Source organism: Protomyctophum parallelum (assembly GCF_964188405.1).
Source record: "Protomyctophum parallelum genome assembly, chromosome: 1".
NCBI lineage: Eukaryota > Metazoa > Chordata > Actinopteri > Myctophiformes > Myctophidae > Protomyctophum > Protomyctophum parallelum.
Window position 1 is genome coordinate 68,762,908 of NC_139697.1, and position 23,898 is coordinate 68,786,805.

The window sequence follows — 23,898 nt, forward strand, 5'->3', positions numbered from 1 at the left end:
ACACACACACACACACACACACACACACACACACACACACACACACACAGCCGGGGGTCCTCCTACATTCATGGAAGGCAAAAAAGTTACTTCACTACAAGCGCCATTTGTGCTTGCTTCTGCCTCCATCCTCACAACAGTTTCCGCAGTACCAGGGGAAAGCCTGGTTTCTATCTCCTACTCTACACTCTGATCCTGTCTAGAGCGGATACGGAAACATGTGCATGAATGTTTGTGTGTGAGTGTGTTGAAAAACCACCGGATATAGTAGGCGGGCTCGAGACCGGATCACCGACCTGCAGTGTGATTGGATCCCAGACAGACAGTCTACCTGAGGCTCCGAGGAGAGACTTGTGATTGGCCCTCTCGCCTCGCTGGCGCTGAAGAAGAGAGAAAAACCCGACAGTCTTCTGCAGCTGGATGCCACTGGTTGGTTCCGAATGGCCGACACTTCCCACTAATGTGGCGGTAAATAAACGTTAATCAAAGTACATGTTTTTTTTATTTCGGAGTGGGGGGGCCCGGGGGGGGAATCATGTTTTTGTGGCAGGTAAATTAATCGTCATATTATACAAGATATCAATCAAAGGTCAATATACCAAGCAGAGTCTTGAGCGTGTGTTGGGGTTAGCAATAGCATTAGCTAAGCTATTAGCTTGCTACTTGCAGCAGAGTAGAGCGTCCATTGTTGTTGCCATCTGTCTAAATACACTGTCGCTAATAATGGACTGGAACTGGTTTGTTCAGCATCGGGCAACTTGCCTGATGTTGTACAGAATTGGGAGGAATTATATATTTTCAGGCAAATAATGTCTTTGTTTGACATTTGACAAATCTATTAAGAGTTGAGCTAGCTAGCAAACCGCCTGGTTTTAGCTACATAAAAGTGTATCCTACATTTGTAGCATGGACTTTATTCACCCCGTTTCTGCGTAAACGTGAAGAAACGCCTGTAGTATTTTCCATTGTTTCAAGGAACAGTAGTACAGACATAGTAGCCTAATAGACTCGTAGTCGGATGTGTTATGTAAGGTCACATGTGTGAAATGTGGATGCTTCTTTCAGTTCTTTGAGCTCTACTACTAGGAATGAAGTGTTCGGCTTGTAGTCAGACTGAGTTGACAACGCGTTACTTTGACTTCAAATTATTATAGTGCCTTTCTTTGCAAAAATCTAATGTGCAGCAGCATTTGTTAACTTCTCTTCAGTTTTGTTTTAACATCATGCATCATACACTGTTGTTGTAGTATAACTGTAGATTAACATTTAATTCCTATTTGTTTTTGATTGACTTTATTAACAGATTGGAGAATTACAGTACATTTCAAGCACAACTCAAAAGAAAACTTAACTGTGGACGACACCATAAAGGCATAAACCATTACACTTGTTTACAATATGGCCCACCATGTTCAATTCATCATAGTTGTTTGGTATGTTGTGCTTTGCACATTGACTGCAGGACACTGTTCTGTATTTGACTGTAGATTGCCTACATCTGTAGGCTATGTTTTAGATATTTTCGCACAATACCGTGGAACCATATTATTTGTATTCTTCACCTACATATTATACCCGGTGTAAACTTGTGACGTGATGACAAACTTCAAGTTTTACTAATACAGCATTTGCCTTAAATGTCTTTGGCAGCCTAAGAAGTGGACACTGAATGTCTTTGGCAGCCTAAGAAGTGGACACTGAATGTCTTTGGCAGCCTAAGAAGTGGACACTGAATGTCTTTGGCAGCCTAAAAAGTGGACACTAAAGCGGATCACTTCACTTTAGAGGGGACACTGTCTTTGTGGATGATGTCTTCACCATTAAACTATCTAGACAGTATTCGCTTAAGGAAAAGAAAGGCCCGCTTCAGTTTTAGTGAAATCCACATACTGTTGGATGAAGTGAGAAAACATCGCTCAATAATTGTAGGTATGTGCATTTCTTGACTTTGCCACCCAGAATGTAAATATTTGTAAATGTGTAAATATTTAGAGGTATTGTGTTTGATGCAATGGGCTTCTGAGTGTATCGTTTATGCAACCAGGAATTTTAGTCCGTTTGGAAAGTAGCCTGGGCACCGTTCTATTCCGGGTTTATGCAGCAGTTGGGAGCGGGTGATATCGCTACGTCATGTTGTAGTATTGTTTTGTAGTCATCAATCTTCTGGAACTTCCTTTTCCCTCAAACCGATTTTAGGCTACGAGAGCTTTTATTGTTATTCTTCCGGTTTGAGGGAAAAGGAAGTTCCGTTTAATTGTTCCTGCCTGATGACTACAAAACAATACTACAACATCATCCTTTCCATACCGGTTCACACAGCACTTTTGGAACAGACCAGGCTTTCCTCCGAGGCGAGGTTAGTTGGAAAGTCATTCCCAGTACTATAATAAAATGTTGCATTTTCTCTCTCTGCTTCAAAGGCAAATTCAATCGTGGTGTGCCAACGGACGTCAAGAAGCGCACGTGGGCAGAAATCACTGCACGCGTCAATGAGATCGGAGAGTGCCAGCGCGAAGTCATCGAGGTGATCAAGAAGTGGTCGGACCTAAAGTGTGACACCAAGCGGAAAGTCTCTGCTATGCTAAGAGGAGCTCCGCCCAACAAGGTGCTCCTCTCTCGTATGACCCGAGACCTCACGCAGGTGGAGAGAATAGTACACCAGATTCTGATGATGGAGAACAAGGGCGATCGTAGCGGATTAGGACCGTTGGAAGACGACGACGACGGGCCTGAGGATATTGACGACTTTGAAGACGACATGATGGGATTGTCGAGTTCCCCCAACGGGATGGACATGTCTGCTATGCCGCCGCCACCTCCCTATTCCGCGGACACACTGCCACTGCCCGGTGCCAAAGAAGATCAGTCCATTCCCAACTACAGTGGCTCGTCTCGTGAGTATTTTCAAGTTACATGACAGAGTTTTATTGGACTTTACAGACGGTATTTGGAAACATCATTTGTATTGAATATTTATTTATTTATTATTGATGTGCCTTTTTCCCCATTTCCCACCCCATATTGCAGGGGATTCCTCACAGCCCTCCTTGGATGCCCAATATGACGTACCTGTTACTGAAGGTGAGTTAATTAACTCCCCGAACCCCCAGCCTGGCCCAGGGTTATTTAATCCATTAAATCAGAGCGCCCACCGATTTATAGCAGCGGAGTACTTTTAGCGACGCACCAGGTGCTATCCCGCATGTAGCTTGATGTAGCCAAAACACTCCGGACAACAACGGGAGGTATGATTAATTCTAACGCGACTAGCGACAGCGATGGGCCGTCTAAAACATAATCTTTGCTTAGAATTAGATGGAATTATTTAGATCAAAGGTTATTTACGTTTTAAGATTTTCTGTCTCGTTGGCTAAAATGAGGGGGGGACATTTTCGATGACGTCCCACCGGAAAATAACATTGAATGTTGCGCAACAGACGCTCCCAGCATGAGCGATGCGATCGGTTTTGATATAAATAATCTCCTTTTTATCAATCTCCATACTGAGCGCTGGGCGTTACTAATTGATTGAACGGAGAACTCTGTCCTTGCCGCTCAGGGTGTTAAAGGCTTGTCATATGGCCATTTCCAATCTAATAACAATCTATTGGTATTACTGTTTATTTCATGACATTTTTATGACTGAACACGCATGGTGGCATATCGATTACTTTGGTCACATATTTTGTCATTTTTGACTTTGTATATTGCCCAGCTGAAGTGTCAAATGAGATGCCACAAAGTCAACATTTTCCTCAACATTTTAAGCACTTTGGGTGCTCTTTATTTTATTTATACATTATTGTATTGTTTGTGTCCAGATGAGTAAGTAAAAAAATTGTGACCACTAGATATTTCATGGTGATGTAATCGAAATTATATTATTACTAGTAAGTGTTAAATGGCTATATTCCTAGCCCGGTTAACCACTCGAACCACTTGAAATCACATTGCATGAGAATGGAATGAAATATTTTCAAGGGGGAGTGGTTAACCAAGCTACTAAACTCGTCAACAAAAGTTCGGAAACGTAACTTTGGTCCATTATTTCTCCACTTAAATAATACCAACCATTATTGTATTTTATATCATTTTAATTGTTGATTAGTCACCTATAAAACGAGGTATAGATTGTAAGGATCGGGCGTTCGTGGATTGGACAACACAGGTAAACGTGTGTGTGTAGCGCCTCCAAAACATTTGCCAAAATGTCAAGTGGCTGGTATTCAACCCTTGCTTTGACTTGCTTAGTGGATGGGATGATTGCACTCTCCCACAGTAATAAGGAAAAAAAGACACATTATACATTTTACACTCAGTGTTGGGGAACTCGGTAGCGGGTGAAAGATCCAAAAGCAGCTGCAACAGCTCGGCACCATGCTGGTCAACCAACCTAGCCACTTTCTGCTGTTCCTCAACCAGATTTTGTTGCAACCAAAGTGATCAATTGGGTTGAGGTCTGGACTCACGGCAGGCCATTCCATCCTCTCCACTCCCAAATTCGGGAGGTAGGCTACTCTGTTATGATCCTGGCTGTTGGGGTGGGGGGGGGGGGGGGGGGGGGGGGGGAGATGAGCATTGTCATCCTGGAGGATGGCGTTTAGGTCCCAGATTCTGAAGATATGGGGATCGCCACTGGCTCCAGAATCTCATCACGATATCTCACTGCATTGAGATTGCCTTCTATGATGACAACTTCAAGTGTCTGTCTTGCCTGTGACTGAGACAGATACTGCCCCTGTGCCCTATACCATACCAAGTGTTGTGGCTGCGTATGGGTCTTCCAGACGCTACTGAGTTCCATAACACTGAGTGTAAAATATATTAAGTGTAAAAATTGCCAATTTGTGTATTTGTTTATTTCGTTTTTTTCCTTATTACTGTGGGAGAGTGCAATCATCCAATCCTAAGCAACTCAAAGCAAGGGTGATAACCCAACTAACTTGCCATTTGGCTTTTTTTTAAAGGCGCTACCTACACGTGTTAGCTGTGTTGCTCATTCAGTCCAATCAGGAGAGAGAACTCATACAGGATACAGCATAAATCAGTGTATTTAGGAGTGATGAAACAAAAAAGTAAGCAGACAAAAATTGGAACTGGAATACTATAAAGGTTATGTTGATAAATGGCTGCTCTCCCCTGGTTGGATGAAATTGGTGTCCCAATGACCTGAGACTGTATTTTACTAAAGAGCTGAAGAGTTGGGGAAACATCTTCTACCGAACAAACACTTAAAGACTACTAACAGAATATAGAGCTTTACCCTAAAAATAATTGTTTGAATAAAAATATTGAAAATATATCACCTTTTTAACATTTTTGTGTCAATTGTTAATTGTATAATGTTACATTATAATCTGGTGTTCTCCTTTTGATTCAAGATGCCGAAACGCAATTTTTGGACTCGGAAGATGAACAAAAAGACGATATGTTGCCCTCCGCTCAGGCAGCGAAACTAGCAGGGGATCACCAAAGAAATAACGGCGTCCCTCGACACTTCGCTGGAAACTCGACACCCTCATCCTTCTCTGCCACGCTTCCTTCGTCAGGTGGTCACACTTCACACAATCAGAGGCACGGCGTGCTGCAGAATGCGGCGTTTAGCCTTCAAGAGCAGCACGCCACCAACATGCTGCTAGAGACGGTGTCGCGCTCGCTCGAACTTCTGTCCGAGTCGGTGCAGCAGTTGGCCGAGACTCAGCATGAGTTTATACGCGAGTCGTTGCAGCTCCAGCGGGAGACGGTGCAGGTGCTCAGAGACTTCACTGGCGGGGCAATCGCACTAGTTCACGACAAACTCAATGGACGGCCAGCTTTATAGACTGCGCTGGACTGAGCCGGCGGCATCGCTCTTTTGTCACGTTTATGCTATTGCTTTCTTTTTCTCAGTCCTTCAAGTACAAGACTTGCGAGTGCCCCTGGATCGTGTCGCAGGATGAGTCTACCTTTTTTATAGTTCTTGTACAGTTTTCATGTGGTTGTATTTTGACACCTTGTCATGGTGGCATACTGTTAGAATGATGGTCAAAGTGGACGATTAAACAAAGAAATTAACTGTTAATATTATCGGCTGATTATTTTAATCTTTTCAATACCTACTGAAATTGGAAACCCTGTTAACCCATTCTGACCTGAGATCAGATTCATACGAGGTTTCCGCCGGACACACACTGGTCTGATGAACCCATTCTGACCTGAGATCAGATTCTAAAAATGTCAGTCGCTCTTCGATTTCTCAAAAATAGCAGACCTACAAGCTCGTATCGCGCCACTCGGTGGCGCGATATGAGCTTGTAGATCTGCTAATTTTAAATAGCTAAAGCATAACATGATGCTGACACCAAAATGGGTGCCCGGTCAGAATGGGTTAATTTGTGATGCCAAAATTATTTCTTTACATGCAAACACTGAGCCAGAGTTGAAGTTGATGCAAAAATATATGGAATGATTTCTTAGAATAGAACTATAAGCTATTCTTTTCCTGCATGAACAGCATGACCATAATCTTTAGCGAGCCTAAAAACTACAGAATGAACTCCCTCATGTGAGACAAAGTACCAACAAAGTAAGTAGATATCTTGCTTAGCCTACCAAGTGTCCATCTAGAAACTTTCTTTCGCATCACATAACTATAAGGGGAAAAAACTCCTGCACACTGTCTTCAAATGCAGTTGATTCGACCTCATCAGGCTATCTTTGTCTCCATCAACCGAAGGCAGATGGGGAGAGTATATTTTGCACTCCGTCCATCCGTGTGTGTGTGTCCGTCCGTCTGTGTACCATCAAAGGCGAGATTTTCACATTGGCCTATTATAGCGCCACCAGCAGGCCCACAACCTGACCTGGCCTGGTGGAGACCTGTGCCCTATGGGCACTTTTTCTAGTTATCTAACTTTTTACTATAAAACTATAAAAGGCACTCGTCTAAAAGCTCTCCCCAGACATCTGTGTCTTATAGTTGAGTCCCTATAATGTGCTGCGTTGTCAAGACTTGAGTTGACGACCCACTGCAGAGCTTTCCGTTTCGCACTGGAGCAGGTGGCATGCCGCTGTGCAACAGTGATTGTATTTACATGTACAATATTTCTTCATTCAGAATGAAATTCCAATCGGAGATCCTTAACTGTTTACATGGACGCTAACTAAAACCAATTTCCGTTTACATGCCTCAAAGCATTTCATCAGACTTATTACTTTTGGCATGCGCAGAAGTGTTATCCTAACAGTTTAGCTGTGTTTAGGATAGGATGAAAACATGCGGAAACATGTCCACTAAACATTTTTAATGGCAGCCAAGAATGTATATCTAATATTCAAAGAATGTACTCAGTCAGAATCATCTGCAGGCCCTTCTGACACAATACAGGCTTAATCTGATTGACCAAAACACTACTAATCCTTGTCAACTGCAGAGATAACAATGCAAGTGATGAAAGAGAAGTAAATGAAACATTACAATTTTACCCTGGGGTTATCCCACTGGTACCTACATTGATCAGCATCTTCAGATTTTGCAATTTGGTACCCACCATTGGCCAAGTTAATACTTGGTTCCAATAGACTCTCTCTGCCTAACAGTGCCTTCAGTGATCAAGCTCTGGTCTATGTCGCACAACCTCCCTCTTTCCCTCTGAGGTGGAATGCCTGGTGGCGCGAGGTTAACCTCCCTCCCGCGCTCTTCCCCACCACCACTCTCTCTCTTGCTGATTGAGTTATGGTCTGATGTCACACACAGCAACAGCAGCAACATTTGCATAATAACAGCTATTTGCGGCATCATCAAAACTTTGTCCATGTTGTTTTGAGTGCATGTGTGCTGAGTGCTGACATCAACCGTTGGCTAATAATGCTGTTTTGACTGAGCCGATATTTGCGGGCTCAGGCAACTCCATTGGGCATAATCTGTCTGCGGCCCATCACAGACAACTTGAACGTTATATAGTTAATATTTTCTCAATATTATCAAGGGTAGAACATTTGTTTTCTTACTTTTCTATCTTGTATCTTTTTTCTAAACCATTTTCGTTGTCCTGTGGACCTTCAAGCTACATTCAAGTGACTGGCATCTGCCTGTGAACACTGATCAGTGAGTATGAGCCAGGAGAGGGCAGTATTGTCACAAAACTACTGTCTGTATAACATACATTTGACAAAGCAAAAAGGCACCAAAGTGTCAAGACCATGAATTCTGAATCTGATGGAGTGACAACTACTGTAGGGTTGCTCCATGGATCTATGGACCAGTTGTTTCATTACATAAAGTCTGACCTGCCTGTCCGTCGTCAACCTGATAGCCTGTGTTCTTTGTCACAAGAGAGTACTTGACAAGCTGGGCAGAGACCTAAAGGACTGTTAAGTGTATACTCATTCAATGTAATGATGATTAAGCTTTCGTGACTTCGTCATTAAACAACCTGCAATTGGAACACAATGATTTCTGGTAGAGCAAGGTGGTTATAATAATCTCAAAACTCAATCTTTTAATTTATACTATAAATACCTCCTTGATTGTTTTTAGCTCTATTTTATCTTAATTGGCTTTAAGAACAGTGCTGTATATATTTTTTACATGTAGATTCTCATTGCTCATCTCTTGATCAGTTAATTTCCACTATAATATGCCAGTCTTTGCCTGGCTTTGATTAAAAAAAAGATCAGTTATTTCAGCCTATTTCTGCTGTAGATTCTCAGACAAAGAACGGATAACTATAATTATGTAAATGACCAAATTAACATCCATGTTACCATCTCCCATTCTAAATGTATGGGTAGGATGGGGGGTAGTCGGCATCTATGCTGCACTCACTCACCACAATTAACTAGAATGGCATTGTCTGCCAGCTCTGGTGTCTCAGCAGGCGGGTTAAACAGCTGCTGAGGCTGGTACCAAGGGATGGGGAGTTTAGCGGTCTCGTCGGTGGGGGTTTGTCCATAGCTGGAAGGCAGGGGGCAGTATGTCTGGTTAGGGGGCTGGGCCACTGAATAGCCAGCTGTATTCACACTTTGAGCTTGTCTCTTACCTATTTTATTTTATGGTGCACTTAAGCCAGAGTGGAAAAGTGTCTCCTTAAAAGATATATTAGTCCCAAGATTCACTGAGTGTCAACACATTGCTATATAGTGCACACGTTTGTGTCCATTCTCTATGTTTGGCTTAACCGAAACACAGACATTACTTGTACTTTCCATATATTTTAGTGACTTTAATCATGTAATTCCTTGTTTTTTGTTAGAATGTCTTCCCACATTTTACTGCACTGTTAAGCTAATCTTATTTCAGTGGAGTAATTTATGTTGGATCCGTAGGTAACGGTTTAGTTTAGTTCATTGAATATGTTGTCTAGTGACTTTCTCTCAAGTACAATTGATACCGAAACATCTTTATAATAACCCATCACTTTTACTCATTCCCCTGCATGTTTGTAATGTTTCATTCCAATCCCAGACCAGACATCCATGTTCCGTTACTCTCCAGACACTTCTGCTAGTCTGCTATACAGTGTTTTTAACTGACATCTGGTCAAAAGAGATATAGCCATCGATCTGTCTTCCAAGTGTATGTAAGTTCCCTCCTGCAGTTCACCCAAGTGCCCTTTCTTTTCTTCTCTCTCCACCCCCACCTGTTTTCGTTCCCTCATCCCTCTACACCCCCTTTCATCTCCCATCTGCCACAGAGGCTCCAGGAGGAGAGAGTGTGGGCCGGGGTGGTCAGAGAACAGAGGGCTGGTGGGGGGGGGGGGGGGGGTAAAGGTATTGGACTGAAGGCAGGCAGCTCTGTCCTCCACCATCGTTGGAATTAAATTATCTTGCCTGTGTCCCCCAACGACGGAGGAATTATGCATCTGCTGCTGCTAAGCCAAACCATTCATTTTCATCTAAATTAAGCATATTATTCACTGCATATTGGGGCCTGGGAAGAGACCAGTGCGCTACAGAATCATTGATAAAAAGAAGAAAATGTGTTTTGTACACAATTATATTGTACAAATGATATTGTCAAAATATAGTCAAGCTTGTCCTTAGATGCTGCATAACGAAAAATGTTAACACTGTATCCAGAATCCAGTCGTATTATACCGTCATTTGGATTGTAGATCAGTGGTTACAATGCTCATGTGATTTCTTTAAAGATATATTATGAATGGTGAACTAGCCTAACAGACACACATACCCATAATATATCACATGTGTGTGTGGAATATAAATGAGCCTGGACCCCAACCAAATTATATCCACATATGCAGGGCACTGTTTGGCAATGTACCCATTTGCAGTGTGTACCAGTGTTGCCAACTCTTGTGAGAGAAATAAGCCAAATCTTTCCTCGGAAACAAGCCAAAACAAGCCCAATAATATCACCTTGTAATACTAATAACTAAATATTTGATGCATTTATCATTATAAAAGTCTATGTATGTCTATAATTATGAATGTTTTGGTCATTCATTATGCTATTACACACATAGTTGAGACACCAGACCCATTCTGTCACTCAATGTGATTCATACTCTCCCCAAACCTATGGGTATTTCTATTTATAGTATACATCAAAGAAATGTTGGCTTGTTTGATATTCAAAACCCACCAATTTTTTAAAACAAGCCCAAAAGAAAAGCCAACTTTGTCGGGAAACAAGCAGACTTGGCAACCCTGGTGCATACATACACACACACACACACACAGGCATTGTGGCTCAGCAGACATCGTTGCCGCACCTCCTATTGTCCCCCAAATCAGACAGCAGGCTGGGGCTGCAGCAGTGGCCACAACAGCCTGACTTCTCCCCTGAGGGCCAGTATAGAGTTTGATTTGCACCGAGCTCGATCTCCCCTTAGGGGGGGGGGGGGGGGGGGGAGTATAGCTCTGAGGCAGATGCTGACCACTCTAGGGGAGGGCCGGGGGATGACATGACTCCTCTTTGGTTCCCATGCCCCGTGGCACACTCGTGTCACACACCCTTCCAAGTTGTACACGGATGATAACAGCAGAGAGAGAGTGCACTGTCCATCTGCTCTTCGTGACACAAAAGGCTCACATATCCACTTCCATGGCGATATGCACCACATGCATGGCAGTGTATAGGTGGCGTTCCCCCAAAGGACACCATATGATGTGACCTAAAGATGCATATAAGGGTTGGGACCAGAGTGCTCAAGCTAGAAACAAACAGGCCATCAATGACACCCCACTATATATTGTGGGGTGGTATAATATTATTTCAAATATTGAGCTTATATTTGTTATGTTCTATCTAGGCTATAGGCAAACATCATGGAAGAGGAAGAACATCCGCACACCAGTTTGTAGAGCTCCAAGACTTACTTTATTTTAAGGCAACAAATTGCAACATTTCGACCGACTAGGACTTCATCAGGCTAATAACAGGCAATTTGTTGCCTTAAAATAAAGTAAGTCTTGGAGCTCTACAAACTGGTGTGCGGATGTTCAATTTAATTCAACCTTCAAAAAGCATTTGATACCGTAAACCATTTAATACTACTAGACAAACTGGAGGCGATAGGTTTTGATAGTACATCAGTAAGTTGGATGAAATCCTACCTGGAGGAAAGATAACAGACGGTAGACATAAACGGAGCTATGTCTTCCCCCCTTCCAGTGAGCTGTGGGGTTCCCCAAGGATGCATACTAGGACCATTACTATTTTTACTTTACATTAATGATATGAGCGCCGCCTGTGATTGCAAATTGTTCCTGTTTGCAGATGACTCAGTGCTCCTGATATCGGGAGAAGATAAAACTCAGGTTGAGGAGATGCTCAGTTCGGAACTCAGCAAAATCTGAATTTGGCTTACGGATAACAAACTCTCATTACATCTGGGTAAAACAGAATCTATTCTCTTTGGGTCTAACCACTCCCTTAGTAGGGTAAATGATTTCAATGTCAGAATTGACGATATTATAATTACTAGTAAAAAAGAGATTACATATCTGGGCTGTATCCTGGACAACAAGCTGACAGGTGAAGGCATGGCAACAAGGGCGATCAAAAAAGTAAACCAAAGGACAAGATTCTGGGGGAGAATCTCCTCCTTTGTAAACAAGAGGGCTCTCAGGACATTAGCTGGAGCTCTTATTCAGCCCATATTTGACTACGCCCGTACCTCCTGGTTCTCGAACATCTCAAGGTCACAAAAAATTAAGCTACAAACTAATCCGACTCCTCCTAGGCCTAGAGCCCATGACCCACCTTTATGCAACACATTTTGATGGCATAGGATGGCTCCGGGTAGAAGACAGAGTCAAGCAGTTGAAAATGGGGCTGACTTTCAAAATAGTAAATTCAGCCCTGCCCTCTGTGCTCTCAGTCCCCATTTACTTAATCGATTACCTCACAAAGGTGAGCAACTCTCACAGCCACAACACTAGAGGGAGTATAAATAATGATCTGGTGCCACCCACTTATCGAACAAATATGGGTAAATTCACTTTCCACAGCACTGCCACTCAGCTGTGGAATGCCCTGCCCCCTTCCCTCAAAACAAACAAATCACTGGCTTCCTTTAAAACCGGGCTGAAAAATCACCTAGCAATGTCAGCGGGTCAAAAGGAGAGAAGATGACTGCCCAATCTCCCTATACCCCCCCTCCGAGCGATTTATTTGGTATTTAGATTTTTTTAGATTTCTTTGGTACTTACACCTGTAAATAATGTTCATGTTTTTTTGAGGTATCTTCAATTAATGTCATCATTGTATTGTGAATGAATGCATTGGGACAGGCTCGGCTCCAGGATGAAATGACTGAGGGGGCATTTGAAAATGGCGAGGGTGCACATCTAATTTTTATATAGTAAAACTATGCTGTATGTACATAAAAGTGAGGGTGCAGAATTTGGAACGGAGGGTGCTGGGCACCCTCTGGCACCCCCATGGCGCCGGGCCTGCATTGGGACCCGAATGGAAACAAGACCGCAAGGTCTTTTTTCGGTGCTATCCTTTTGGATGAATGTGCTTTTGACTGTACCATGTACTGTTTTTGCATTTGATATTGTCTAATAAAATAATCAATCAATCAATTCAAAGGAGCTTTATTGGCCTGAGAAAACATACGTTTACATTGCCAAAGCAGAAGTGGAACAAGACAATCAATTCTTCCTCTTCCTTGATGTTTGCCTTGATGCCTGACACCCAGCACCTGGCCTGAATATAGGCATTGAGATGTGCACACAGTCTTCTCTGTGAACTATAGGTGTATAGAGCGTCGCAGTCCCGCCCCCCCTCGAGAGACCCGGAAAAGAAATCCCTGTTCATTTTCCTCATAGACTTTTCAGAAAGTATTTATTTAAAGACGTTTACGCCGCGGACAAACAATGTTTTTCAGGCCAAACAAAGAATTAGAAAGTAGTTGTTTTTCTTCTTTGTAATTATTTGTTTGGTCCAAAATATTGTGTGTGTTGTCATGATTTGTCACGACGAGAGTTGGCTTCGTACGACGCTTAAAAGGTCTTTAAATAAATACGTTTTGAAATGTCTATGGGAAAAATGCATTGGGATTCATTTCCTGGGCCTGGCGTCGTCATAAAAGGGGGCGGGACGATCTATAGGGCCAGGCCTATGTATCTATAGATCTTAGTTCTGTCACATCTATCTAGTATAAATGCACCATGTCTGTACGTCTGTAATGCACATAACTCCAGAACCGTTCGTTTGCCTCACCGACTTCAAGTTCAACACGCACGTTCCGGTTGTCCAGAACCGCCACAAAAGGCCTCTGCCCGGGCTCTGGACCTGAACTCCATACGGAGCTGTCCTGTTCCGACATCATTCTGACATCTGCATAGACTCCATATTTTGTCATGCCTGACAAAGAACTCCATATATGGCCATAGTATACAAGGGACACAGACATAATAACTGGGTGGGGCATTCATTTCCAACTTTCCTCGTTCCAAGTCGGTCAATGCCCTGGACAGGGCCCAAATTAGCCAATCACACCTGATCACCCCTATATCTCCATATATGGAGCTGACCTGTTCTGACAACACAATACTGTTCTGACATCTGCATGGACATCTGCATGTCTGTCTGACGTCTGTCTGTACGTCTGTAATGCACGTATACTCGAGAACCGTTTCGCCCCACCGACTTCAAATTCGACACACGCGTCCCTCACCCCCACAGGGGGGTGCAGTGCCCCCCTCACCCCCACAGGGGGGTGCAGTGCCCGGTGTCGAGTCGGTCGGACCCACGGTTGTCATCTTGTGACTACGCCGCCACAATCATCGCTTCGCTCATGGACCAATCAGCGCTCGCTAACATCGCCACGCCAGGCCAAAGACATCTGACAGCCCGGCACATGGACAATCCTCCTCCAATGAACTATAACATCAACAACATGGCGTCATTTTGACTATAAGTGTGTTATTCACGGAATAGAAACTTTATCCAGGACTCAGGAAGGGACTTTGTAACAATATGGAATAACGCTATATATGTAAAGCCTGGATCTGTAACAACTTTTCATTGAGAATCTATTAAAAACTATTATTATAAACTTTATAATTCGTTGTCATCTGAATCCTTGCGTCTTCCAAAATTATACTTTGTATGGGTCTCCATCCACAATCCATTGCCTGGATTGTGTTAATTGATTGATTTGGCTCCAACTCTGGGTTTTCTATAAAATGGTAGCCTACTTATTGTCTCAAACTGAAAGTCCTACATTTCTATAGCTATTATATGATAATTTCTTTGAGGTTTTTTCATAACATTTTCTGGTGATCTGGACATATTATAGCCTAATTTAGGGTCCTGGTTCAGAATTAGGCCTACATTATTCCCTTATTTATACTGTAAATATAAAATAAAAACATTCTCATCATAATGGTTAAATCAGAACCATCAAACTAACACAGCCAAGTTAGTCAGAACTCAGAAGCATACTGTAGGCTATATATTACAGAACATAGCTATAGCCTACAGAATATAGTAGCATAATATATCCTCTGTAGAGCCCATCATCCGATGAATATGACAAGTCACACAACTTTTGCGTTTTTAAATGGTTTACAAATGTGTAAAAGCCAAAACAACTGGAAGAACATTGTCTTGGAGAAGAATTGGCTGCCTAACTAACTAGGCTACATGCTCATCACAACTGAGTGTTATTATTTAGAATAGACTTCGATTGGAACAAGTCAGGGTGATTTATTCTTCATTCAGTCCTTGTCATTGCGTGGGGAGGAGAAGCGTGTCAGGAAGGATGTGACGGCCACTTGAGACACGCGCCCCCTGCTCATTACAATATCAATACCCCCCCCCCCCAAGCACACACGCGCGCCAACACCCTCCTCCTCCCCACAGACTAGTAGGCTGCAGTGCTACCGTATACATACATAAACAAACACCGCATGCATGCTTGGAGTCTTGACCTCCACAATATTTCGGAATTCGCGTTTTCTACTAAGGCTATGTGAAGAAATGACATTATAAACCTAAACGCACGCACGGACGCTGCTTTCCTTCAGCTTATTGTTAATGAATGCAGCCATTCATCTTTGACTTTGCTTAGTTGTAGAAAAATAGCATACACTTCAGATTGTTGTGAACTCTAGGACAATTGCATTAGCAGCTAGGACTATAGCCTTTATAGGCATACTCGGTTATAGGACTAGGTATAGGCCTATATATTATATAGGCTATAAACTAGAGTTAAACTGTAGCCTTAGCTTTTATTGACAGCTCACAAATGAATAACCATGGAGAATGTTAACAAAATTCTATGATAATTTGTTTGTGATGTGTTTTCCACAAAAATAGTTAATTATAAGACCAAATAAAAGTCTCAGTAGTGTCCATTCATTGCATGCAGGGCGAAACTCCAACACACGTACATGGGCATACTTTCATAGGCCTTCTTTTCAATCTCGACTATAATACATTGACCTTAACATTTGCCATAAACGTCCCAAAAAAGCTGAAAAGCTCGTCGTCGTATATGGCCAACCAACTCCTCCCAGAAAGATCGATATATATATGTGCTCATTGTGCTGCAGCGTGGAATTATAGACGGTTTGGGGAGACAATAGCCACACGGTCGACCATGTGCCGGTCATTATCATACAGCTGTTCGCATGAGGCCCAGACAAAGGCAACGCGATATACCCAAACCCAGCCAGTCCTGGAGGAGCCCTCCCGCCCCCTCGAAAACAGAACAAAAGACCCCCCCAAATATCCGACGAGAGGTCTTATCCGTAACCTGCCCACTGTTGTTCTCCTGCACGCGTCAGAGCAATTAACAAAGGAAAGAAAGACGAAAGAACATGTTTATTCTCCTTCCACTTCCCTCTGATCAAAGTTCAGCTCCTTTCAACTACAAAAATATAACCTACACCCATTGTTTGTGGAAGGTTATTTAACTTATTTATGTTATATGGCCCTATATACCGCAGTTGTAATTTGAATTTTAGATTGATAGGCTACACCGCTACAGTACACATTGCTTTATTGGGCTACTTTTCAGTGAGAATTCCCCTCCATCACTTTCGTTATGGAAGATTTTGTTTTTCCTTTTTTGACATTTAGGCTACTGATATAGCCATGCATGTGTTTGTTTAGCTTTATTAATTTAAATGGAATGCATACATGATACATGATCCTTTAGCCCTGCATGGTCCAGAGTTATATAGTTATCGAGTCTAACTGGACCCAGGGCTAACCGTGCTTGTGCCAACTGTTATTTGACTTAATTAGTATGCCTATTCCTATAGGCCTAATTTTGGACGTCACCCCTAAACTTAAACTGCATCTGCATCACCTCCAAATCTCCATATAGCGGCCCGGACGGTCCCACATGTCCCCAAAGGAGCAGGTTAGAGATCTATCAGCAGGTTCAATCTCCATATAGCAGCAGCCCGGACGGCCGGTCCCACATGTCCCCCAGAGATGTCCCCTAGCGAGGAGCAGGTCCCTGGAGGTCTCCCCTGGCCCCTCCTCTTCACGTGACGCGAAGCAAATCGGACGTAGGCCTATAAAACCACCACTCACTTTCCTGACACACCAGAAAGAATCCATACAAAGTTCGCCAGCGGCGAGGAGGAAGATTTAGGATACAGAAAACAGGGACTTTGTATTAAGTCAAGTGTAGGGCAATTTTTAGGCAATCACCATTGGAGCCGGATGCCTACTTTTGCTTTGTTTTTACATTTGGACCGTTTCCTTTAGCGTCTGCATGCGCGTCTTTTGTGGAGGAATATTACGCGTATATTAGCCTATATTGAACATATGTATAGGCCTACCCTGCACTTTTAACTCAACCCCCGGGAAGAAAGAAATGGCCTACCTACATCTGAGATACTTTTACACGTTGGCCTTAGTACAAGTGGTAAGTACCGCCAGTGTTATTTAAAGTAAACTATAGGCCTACTATAAAGTTTACTATTAAACTGTTTACAATTAGGCTAACATTCATAATGTGGCAGTGATATATCCTTTCCTCAACGTGTCCTGTCCCAGGTGCACGTCTGATAAATAAAATTATTTTTTATTTTTGTTGCCGTACAGGTTTTGTCTTCGGGTGTGTTCGAGTTGAAGATCCATTCATTTCACACGGCACACCGCATCTGCAGGCGACACAGAGACTGCCACATGTTCTTCAGGATCTGCCTGAAGCACCCGGAGGATGTGATCTCCGCAGAGCCCCCTTGCACCTTCGGAACAGGTCACACCAACGTCATCCGGGCCGATCACACTTCCATCTCTAGCAGCGCTCCTATCAGGGTGCCTTTCCATTTCAAGTGGCCGGTAAATAGACTACTACTACTACTTTAATAATAATAACAACAAGGTTGCATTGAGTTTATATAGTGCTCTACTGATACGTTTCACAAAATAGAGGTGCTTTCTTTTCTGAATATTAAATAAATAATTTCATGTTCAAGGGGACGTTTTCACTGATCATTGAGGCTTGGAATGCCGAATCTCCAACAGAATACACAGGTAAGCTATAAGTAGGCTACACACAATTTACACAAACAGTTACATTTTACTCATCATGCAAATGCAAACAAACAAACATTACTAACTATAACTATATATGTCTTCTCTGTAGACAACCAAAACAATCTCGTCAGTCGCCTGGCAACCAGAAGAAGACTGTCCATCGGCGAGGACTGGTCTCAGGACGTCCACTTTGGAGAGCAGAGTGAGCTGCGGTACTCCTACCACGTGTTCTGCGACGAGTACTACTTTGGTGATGGCTGTGCCGACTACTGTCGACCCCGTGATGACACGCTGGGCCACTACACCTGCGATGAGGAAGGCAACCGCATCTGCCTGGAGGGATGGAAGGGCAGCTACTGTTCTGAATGTAAGTAGCCATGCAGTCAAATCCTAAACACTGTAGAAATGTTTAGGATTTCTACAGAGTAGTAGAACAGAGTTGGTGTCGAAGTGTCCTTGAGAAAGACACTGAACCCCTAATTGTTCCCGATGTGCTGCTTGGTGCCTTGCATGGTTTCCGCCGCCATCGGTGTATGAATGTGTGGGTGAATGTAATGCACAATCTATGTAAAGCGCCTTGGATAAAGGTGCTATATAAATGCACCATTTACCATGTAGGAAAACAATACAGTTAGCCTTGCTGTCTCACAAGCAAGTGTTTTAAAGACAGCGATGTATGGCATTGCATCTCATTTTTAAAACATATTAACATTATATGAAATCGTGCAGGTAGCATTTGTACGAAAGTATTTGTTTTAAATCCTCCCAAGGTCCCACCTATGATTTATCTAATTGAAGTTTCTTATGCAGATCTATGCTCTTTATCTGCGAGATATCTTACAGTATTATGTATGTTTTTCTCAGTAGTGAGAAGGCTTGCAGTCTTCCATCTGGCCTTTGTTCACTGCTACAATGGGAGAAAAAAACATTTGTCAAGTGTGCGCGTGTGTGAGTGTGTGCGTGCGCGTGCGTGAGTGTGTAAGGAGACAAAAGCAAGGAGACAAAAAAGCATTTGTCTTCAGCAGTGTTGCCTACCACCTGCTTGGCTTAATACTTAACCAATAGTGGAGTCTGAGACATGGCTAGGGTCAGACAGGGTGCTGTGTGTGTGTGTATGGTGTGTGTGTGTATATGCACGTGTGTAATGTATTGGAGAGGGCGTGTCCATTGTATTCACACACACCCCCCCTCCCTTCCCCTCTCGACTCTATAGCCATCTGCTCAGCGGACTGCAGCGAAAAGCACGGCTACTGCGAGGCCCCAGGGGGCTGTAATTGTCGTATGGGCTGGGACGGCCCCTCCTGCGTGGAGTGCGTGCGTTACCCGGGCTGCCTCCACGGGACGTGCAGCCAGCCGTGGCAGTGCAACTGTCAGGAAGGGTGGGGGGGGCTCTTTTGTGACCAGGACCTCAACTACTGCACCAACCACAGGCCCTGTGCCAACGGCGCCACGTGCACAAACACCGGCCAGGGCAGCTACACCTGCACCTGCCGGCCCGGATACGGAGGCACCAACTGCGAGCTGGAGACCAACGAGTGTGATAGTAACCCGTGCAAGAATGGCGGTAGCTGCAATGTAAGTTTGGTTACATGTGTACACTCTAAAAGTTACAGACCGGCAAGGGTCCATAGAGGCCCCTCAATGGAACCTGATGGTCCCTGGGCTGGACCCCACTTAGAGAACCACTGATTTATTATATTAGAGGAGCAACTAAGAACACAAATCAATACATTGTTTGAAGGATTTTAGAGACAACAGTGAATAACTGAAGCAAGGTGAATGAATATGAGTATTAGGCGACAGTTGGAAGAATGCCATGTTTGTCAGGCAACAGTTGTCGACACAGCTGTGTGACAAAGTATAAATGAAAGCTTTTACTTATAAAGACCCTAGCTGTAACCATGGCAACGCCTCAGTCTCAGAAGGGCAGCACAGATTGCACCCAATAGTGTTGAAGTAAACCATTCTTTCCTCAGCTTTTGTGCAAATGCACATGCTGTTGGTGAGAATGAACAAAAGAAAAAGAGGAAGGGTGGGGGGGGGGGGGGGGGGGGGGACATGGCAAAGTCTTTAGCAATTCATTTTGTGAAATAGTCAATGGATTTTAAAAGGTATTTTAATACTGTTTGGTTAGCATAAATCACTTGGCTGTCATGATCTGACTGTCGCCATGTTTTTTGTTCTTGCTTATTGTAAATCACTCTGGATTAAGAGTAAATAATTAAAGTTAAATTAATAAATGCCTAAATTGTCAAAATGTGTGTATGAAATATGGCTTGAAGTGGTTAACAGAAACTATTCTTTTCCTCTTTGTCTCCCATAGGATCTAGAGAACGACTATTCCTGTACCTGCCCACAGGGTTTCTATGGGAAGAACTGTGAGATCCTCGCCATGACGTGTGCTGACGGGCCCTGCTTCAATGGCGGCAGCTGCATGGAGGCGCTGGCAGGAGGCTACACCTGCCGCTGTCCTCCCAACTACACTGGCTCCAACTGTGAGAAGAAGCTGGACCGATGCAGTAACAGTCCATGTTTAAATGGTGAGTCAGTGGCATTATTCTTGCACTGCAGTGGAACAATGGAAGACAGGCGTACTGTTGGCGACATCTAGTGGTTTAAACTCACGCCAGCAGTCTGCCTGAATAATGTTAAGTCATTTGTTATTAGTGTGCCCTAACAGGGCAACCAGACTATAGTAATGCTAACACTTTATTATTATTTGTAGTATTATTGTTGTTTCTAAGTCACTTGTTAAGTATTTGGCACAATTCTTTTTGACGTTTCCATTATTAATCTATTAATCTAATTTATTAATGAATCGCCCCAGGATATTGAAGATCAGTTTTTGTCATATTTCATGTTTAATATATTTTGATTAAAAGTCCTGATGTTAAAAGTGGACAGAAGACTCCATTGGAGTCTTCTGTCTGTTGGCTCCCTCTGTTGGTTATCAGGGAGTAAAACACCCAGCAGGGGTTAAAAATCAATAACTCATCCTGCAGTGCTTATGTGATGTAGCCAAATACTGCAAAAAATTGGTAATCATAATGGAATAGATTAATAGAACCTAATTTAAGATAAATCAAATCACTCTGAACCATATGATCATTGATTGATTGATTGATTGATTGAAGTATTTAACAGTTTGCAAATTTCAGTACATTTCAAGCACAACTCAATACAAAAACTGTTAACTGTGAGTGGACGACCAATAAAGCACTACGCTTGTTTACAAGAGGGTCCACCATGTTCAATTCATCATAACATTTAGAGACATACAAATATACACTTCTATATAGCCAAAAAAACAGGAAATCATCATCATCATAAAAGAGGTAAAAAGGGAAAAGAAAACATATACAGTGAGGGGGAAAAAGGGGTGGGTGGTGGATTCAGATTTTACGGGGGCCAGTTTCGAATTGCAGCCGCCCTTTGAATTTGAATTGCAGCCGCCCTTTGAGAGCGGTGGGGCATTCCACATTTGGTGGCATAGGAGCGAAATTAATTTAGTCCCTTGTTTGTGCCGAATCATAACAATTGTGTAGCCACTGGCAAGCGTTTCTGTTTCTGTTACTCTGATATGCATTTGCAACCTTCAAGGTGCACTTGATACTTACTGGGGAGGGACGGTACGGGAGTTGAAACAAGGAAATGGGAGATTTGATTTGTAAAACACTGCATGTGTCCACTGTATGCCACAGCGTCGGTCGGTAGAGCAAAGGATTTTTCCATTCACAGACAACCTTGAGACGGTGTTAAATGTAATCCTATTAACACTCCCTTCTGAAGCCTGCGGGATGGTCCTCCCTGATCAGCAGGCTATTAATCCATTTAGACCTGCGTCTGTGTCACGTTAGCTTCTAACCACTTTAACCATTACTTAAAACTTCAACGGTTGAAAAATAGAAGATCTACAAGCTTGTAGCGTGGCACCAAGTGCCAAGTGAGGTCCTTGATATGAAATATTTTGAGCACCACTGACATAGAAACATAAGGTTCTTTCAGAAAACTGTCATTATTATTTAGAAGACATTTGTACAATCTGGTCTCAGGTCTACAGGGGTTAAATAGAGCGGTGTCCTTTCTCTCCCTGCAGGTGGCGAGTGTCTGGACCTCGGCCAGAGTGTGTTGTGCCGCTGTCGGGCGGGTTTCACCGGCGCCAACTGCCAGGTAAACGTTGACGACTGTGCCCCGGGTCCCTGCCAGAACGCCGGCACCTGTCAGGACGGCGTGAACGACTACACCTGCTCCTGCACCCTGGGCTACACGGGCAAGAACTGCAGCGTGCGTTCGGACGCCTGTGGCGCCCGGCCCTGCCAGAACGGGGGCACCTGTTTCCTCCACTTCAGCGGGCCTGTATGTCAATGCCCAAAAGGTTTCATGGGCCCCAGTTGCGAGTTCACGCTCCAGCCCAGCTTCAAGCCCGCGTTGCTGCAAACCTCGCAGCCGTCGTCCGCCACCGTCACCGCCTCCTGTGTCCTGGCCGTCCTGATGCTCGTCCTGGTGGCGGGCGTCATGGTGCTGAGGAGGAGGCGGCGCATGCGGGGCAGGAAGCAGCTGAGCGACAAGGCGGTGTACAACGACCTGGAGGCGGTCAACAATCTGGGAGGCAGCGAGAGGGACGCCTTCCTCCTCGGCCCCGGCAGCCTGTTCAAAATCAGCAACAGCACGGCTCGCCTCAGCCTCACGCTCAACCCGGACGGCAGGTCTGGAGGATACAGGCATACTCCCGTGGAGAGCAGCCTCGTCAGGGGGGAGCGTCACTCGCTCTCACCTGGACACGAGTACCTGTGGAGGGAGGAGGCTGGCCTGGGCAGTGGGGTGGGTCTTAGATGAGACTTGGTCTGAACACTGACTGACTGGACAGTCATAGGATGGGACATGAGGGTGGGAAATTATACTAGCACTTCTGTTTGACTCTTCAGGAATAGTGAAGGTGTGTGTGTGGGGGGGGGGTTATGAGTGGCTCCACTCATAACATAGAATCCACACATTATATGTTAAACAAAATAAACCGTTTTGGGGCAAAAATATAAACTTTTTTTATTTACAAAGACTGTTGAAAATCTATATGGGGAACCGCTCTTCCAAGTTAAATGACCCAAAGATGCAACTGTACCACTACCAATAAACATTTTCACCGGACCTATACAACACGTACCAAAAACAAATGACCTTCGATAAAACCACCAATTATATCTATTTTGTTTTCTTTAAATGATCACTGTATGTGTTTGCTTTAATTTTTTTGTCTTTTTTTTGCATTTCAATCATTATTTCCTTATTATTTGTACGTACCATCATTCTTTTTATTGTTTACCTTATTTATTTATTTTGAAATTTATGTTTATATGTCTTCACTCTGATTGTCATAAAATGATATATATATTTATATTTATATGGTGCTAAATAACGTGATGCTATGGATACTTTGTTGGCTGTATGAAATACCCCAAAGATATTCAGGGCAGGGGATATAAGAATATTTGGTTTGTCCTGCAGACAGAGATCACACTGCTATTTAATTGTCTTGTGCCATTTGATTTTATGTTCATGCCAAAGTTTGTTTAAGTTATACATTTTCATTATTTAATTTCATCATTGTGTAAGTGTTTGTGATGTGGAATAAAATATCTACTCTAATTTGATCTGATTGGAATTGAAGCATACTATATAAACACATCAGCATTTATAAACCAGTGGCTGCACAAATATCTGTAAAACTAGTATTATGTGGACACAAAAATCAAGTGCATGCTTTCATTTCAATGGGACCTTTCTTAAAAAGAAACAAATGTGATCTGAGACCACCATGCCCAACTTGGTACATAGGCCTACATGGTAGCCTAAACTGATTCATTGACTGAATGATTTAGTTCGATGAATTAAAATACAACCGATATAGGCTTTGAACTGGGCAGGCTACACAAATTCACAAC

General features: G+C 43.3%; 2 protein-coding genes across 3 annotated transcripts; both read left to right on the top strand.

Annotated features, from left to right (window-relative positions):
• Positions 1–380: 380 nt before the first annotated feature.
• LOC310862031 (uncharacterized protein) lies at positions 381–6,061 on the top strand. 2 transcript variants are annotated; one of them, XM_083769768.1, is made up of 5 exons: positions 381–468; positions 1,651–1,929; positions 2,421–2,894; positions 3,028–3,081; positions 5,382–6,061. In XM_083769768.1, exons 2-5 carry the CDS (start codon positions 1,806–1,808, stop codon positions 5,819–5,821), a joined length of 1,092 nt encoding a protein of 363 aa, XP_083625894.1. In that variant the 5' UTR covers positions 381–468; positions 1,651–1,805; the 3' UTR covers positions 5,822–6,061. The 2 variants fall into 2 exon arrangements, with proteins under 2 accessions (XP_083625894.1, XP_083625893.1); XM_083769767.1 differs by having other exon boundaries at positions 406–468; positions 1,683–1,929.
• An 11,155-nt stretch (positions 6,062–17,216) lies between these two features.
• On the top strand, positions 17,217–22,795 carry dlb (deltaB; the record flags this gene model as incomplete). Its single annotated transcript, XM_083762157.1, has 7 exons — positions 17,217–17,342; positions 17,522–17,761; positions 17,899–17,956; positions 18,069–18,326; positions 19,173–19,534; positions 20,283–20,499; positions 22,056–22,795. The coding sequence occupies exons 1-7, from the start codon at positions 17,292–17,294 to the stop codon at positions 22,793–22,795; spliced, it is 1,926 nt and encodes a 641-aa protein (XP_083618283.1). The 5' UTR covers positions 17,217–17,291.
• Between the last annotated feature and the right edge of the window lie 1,103 nt (positions 22,796–23,898).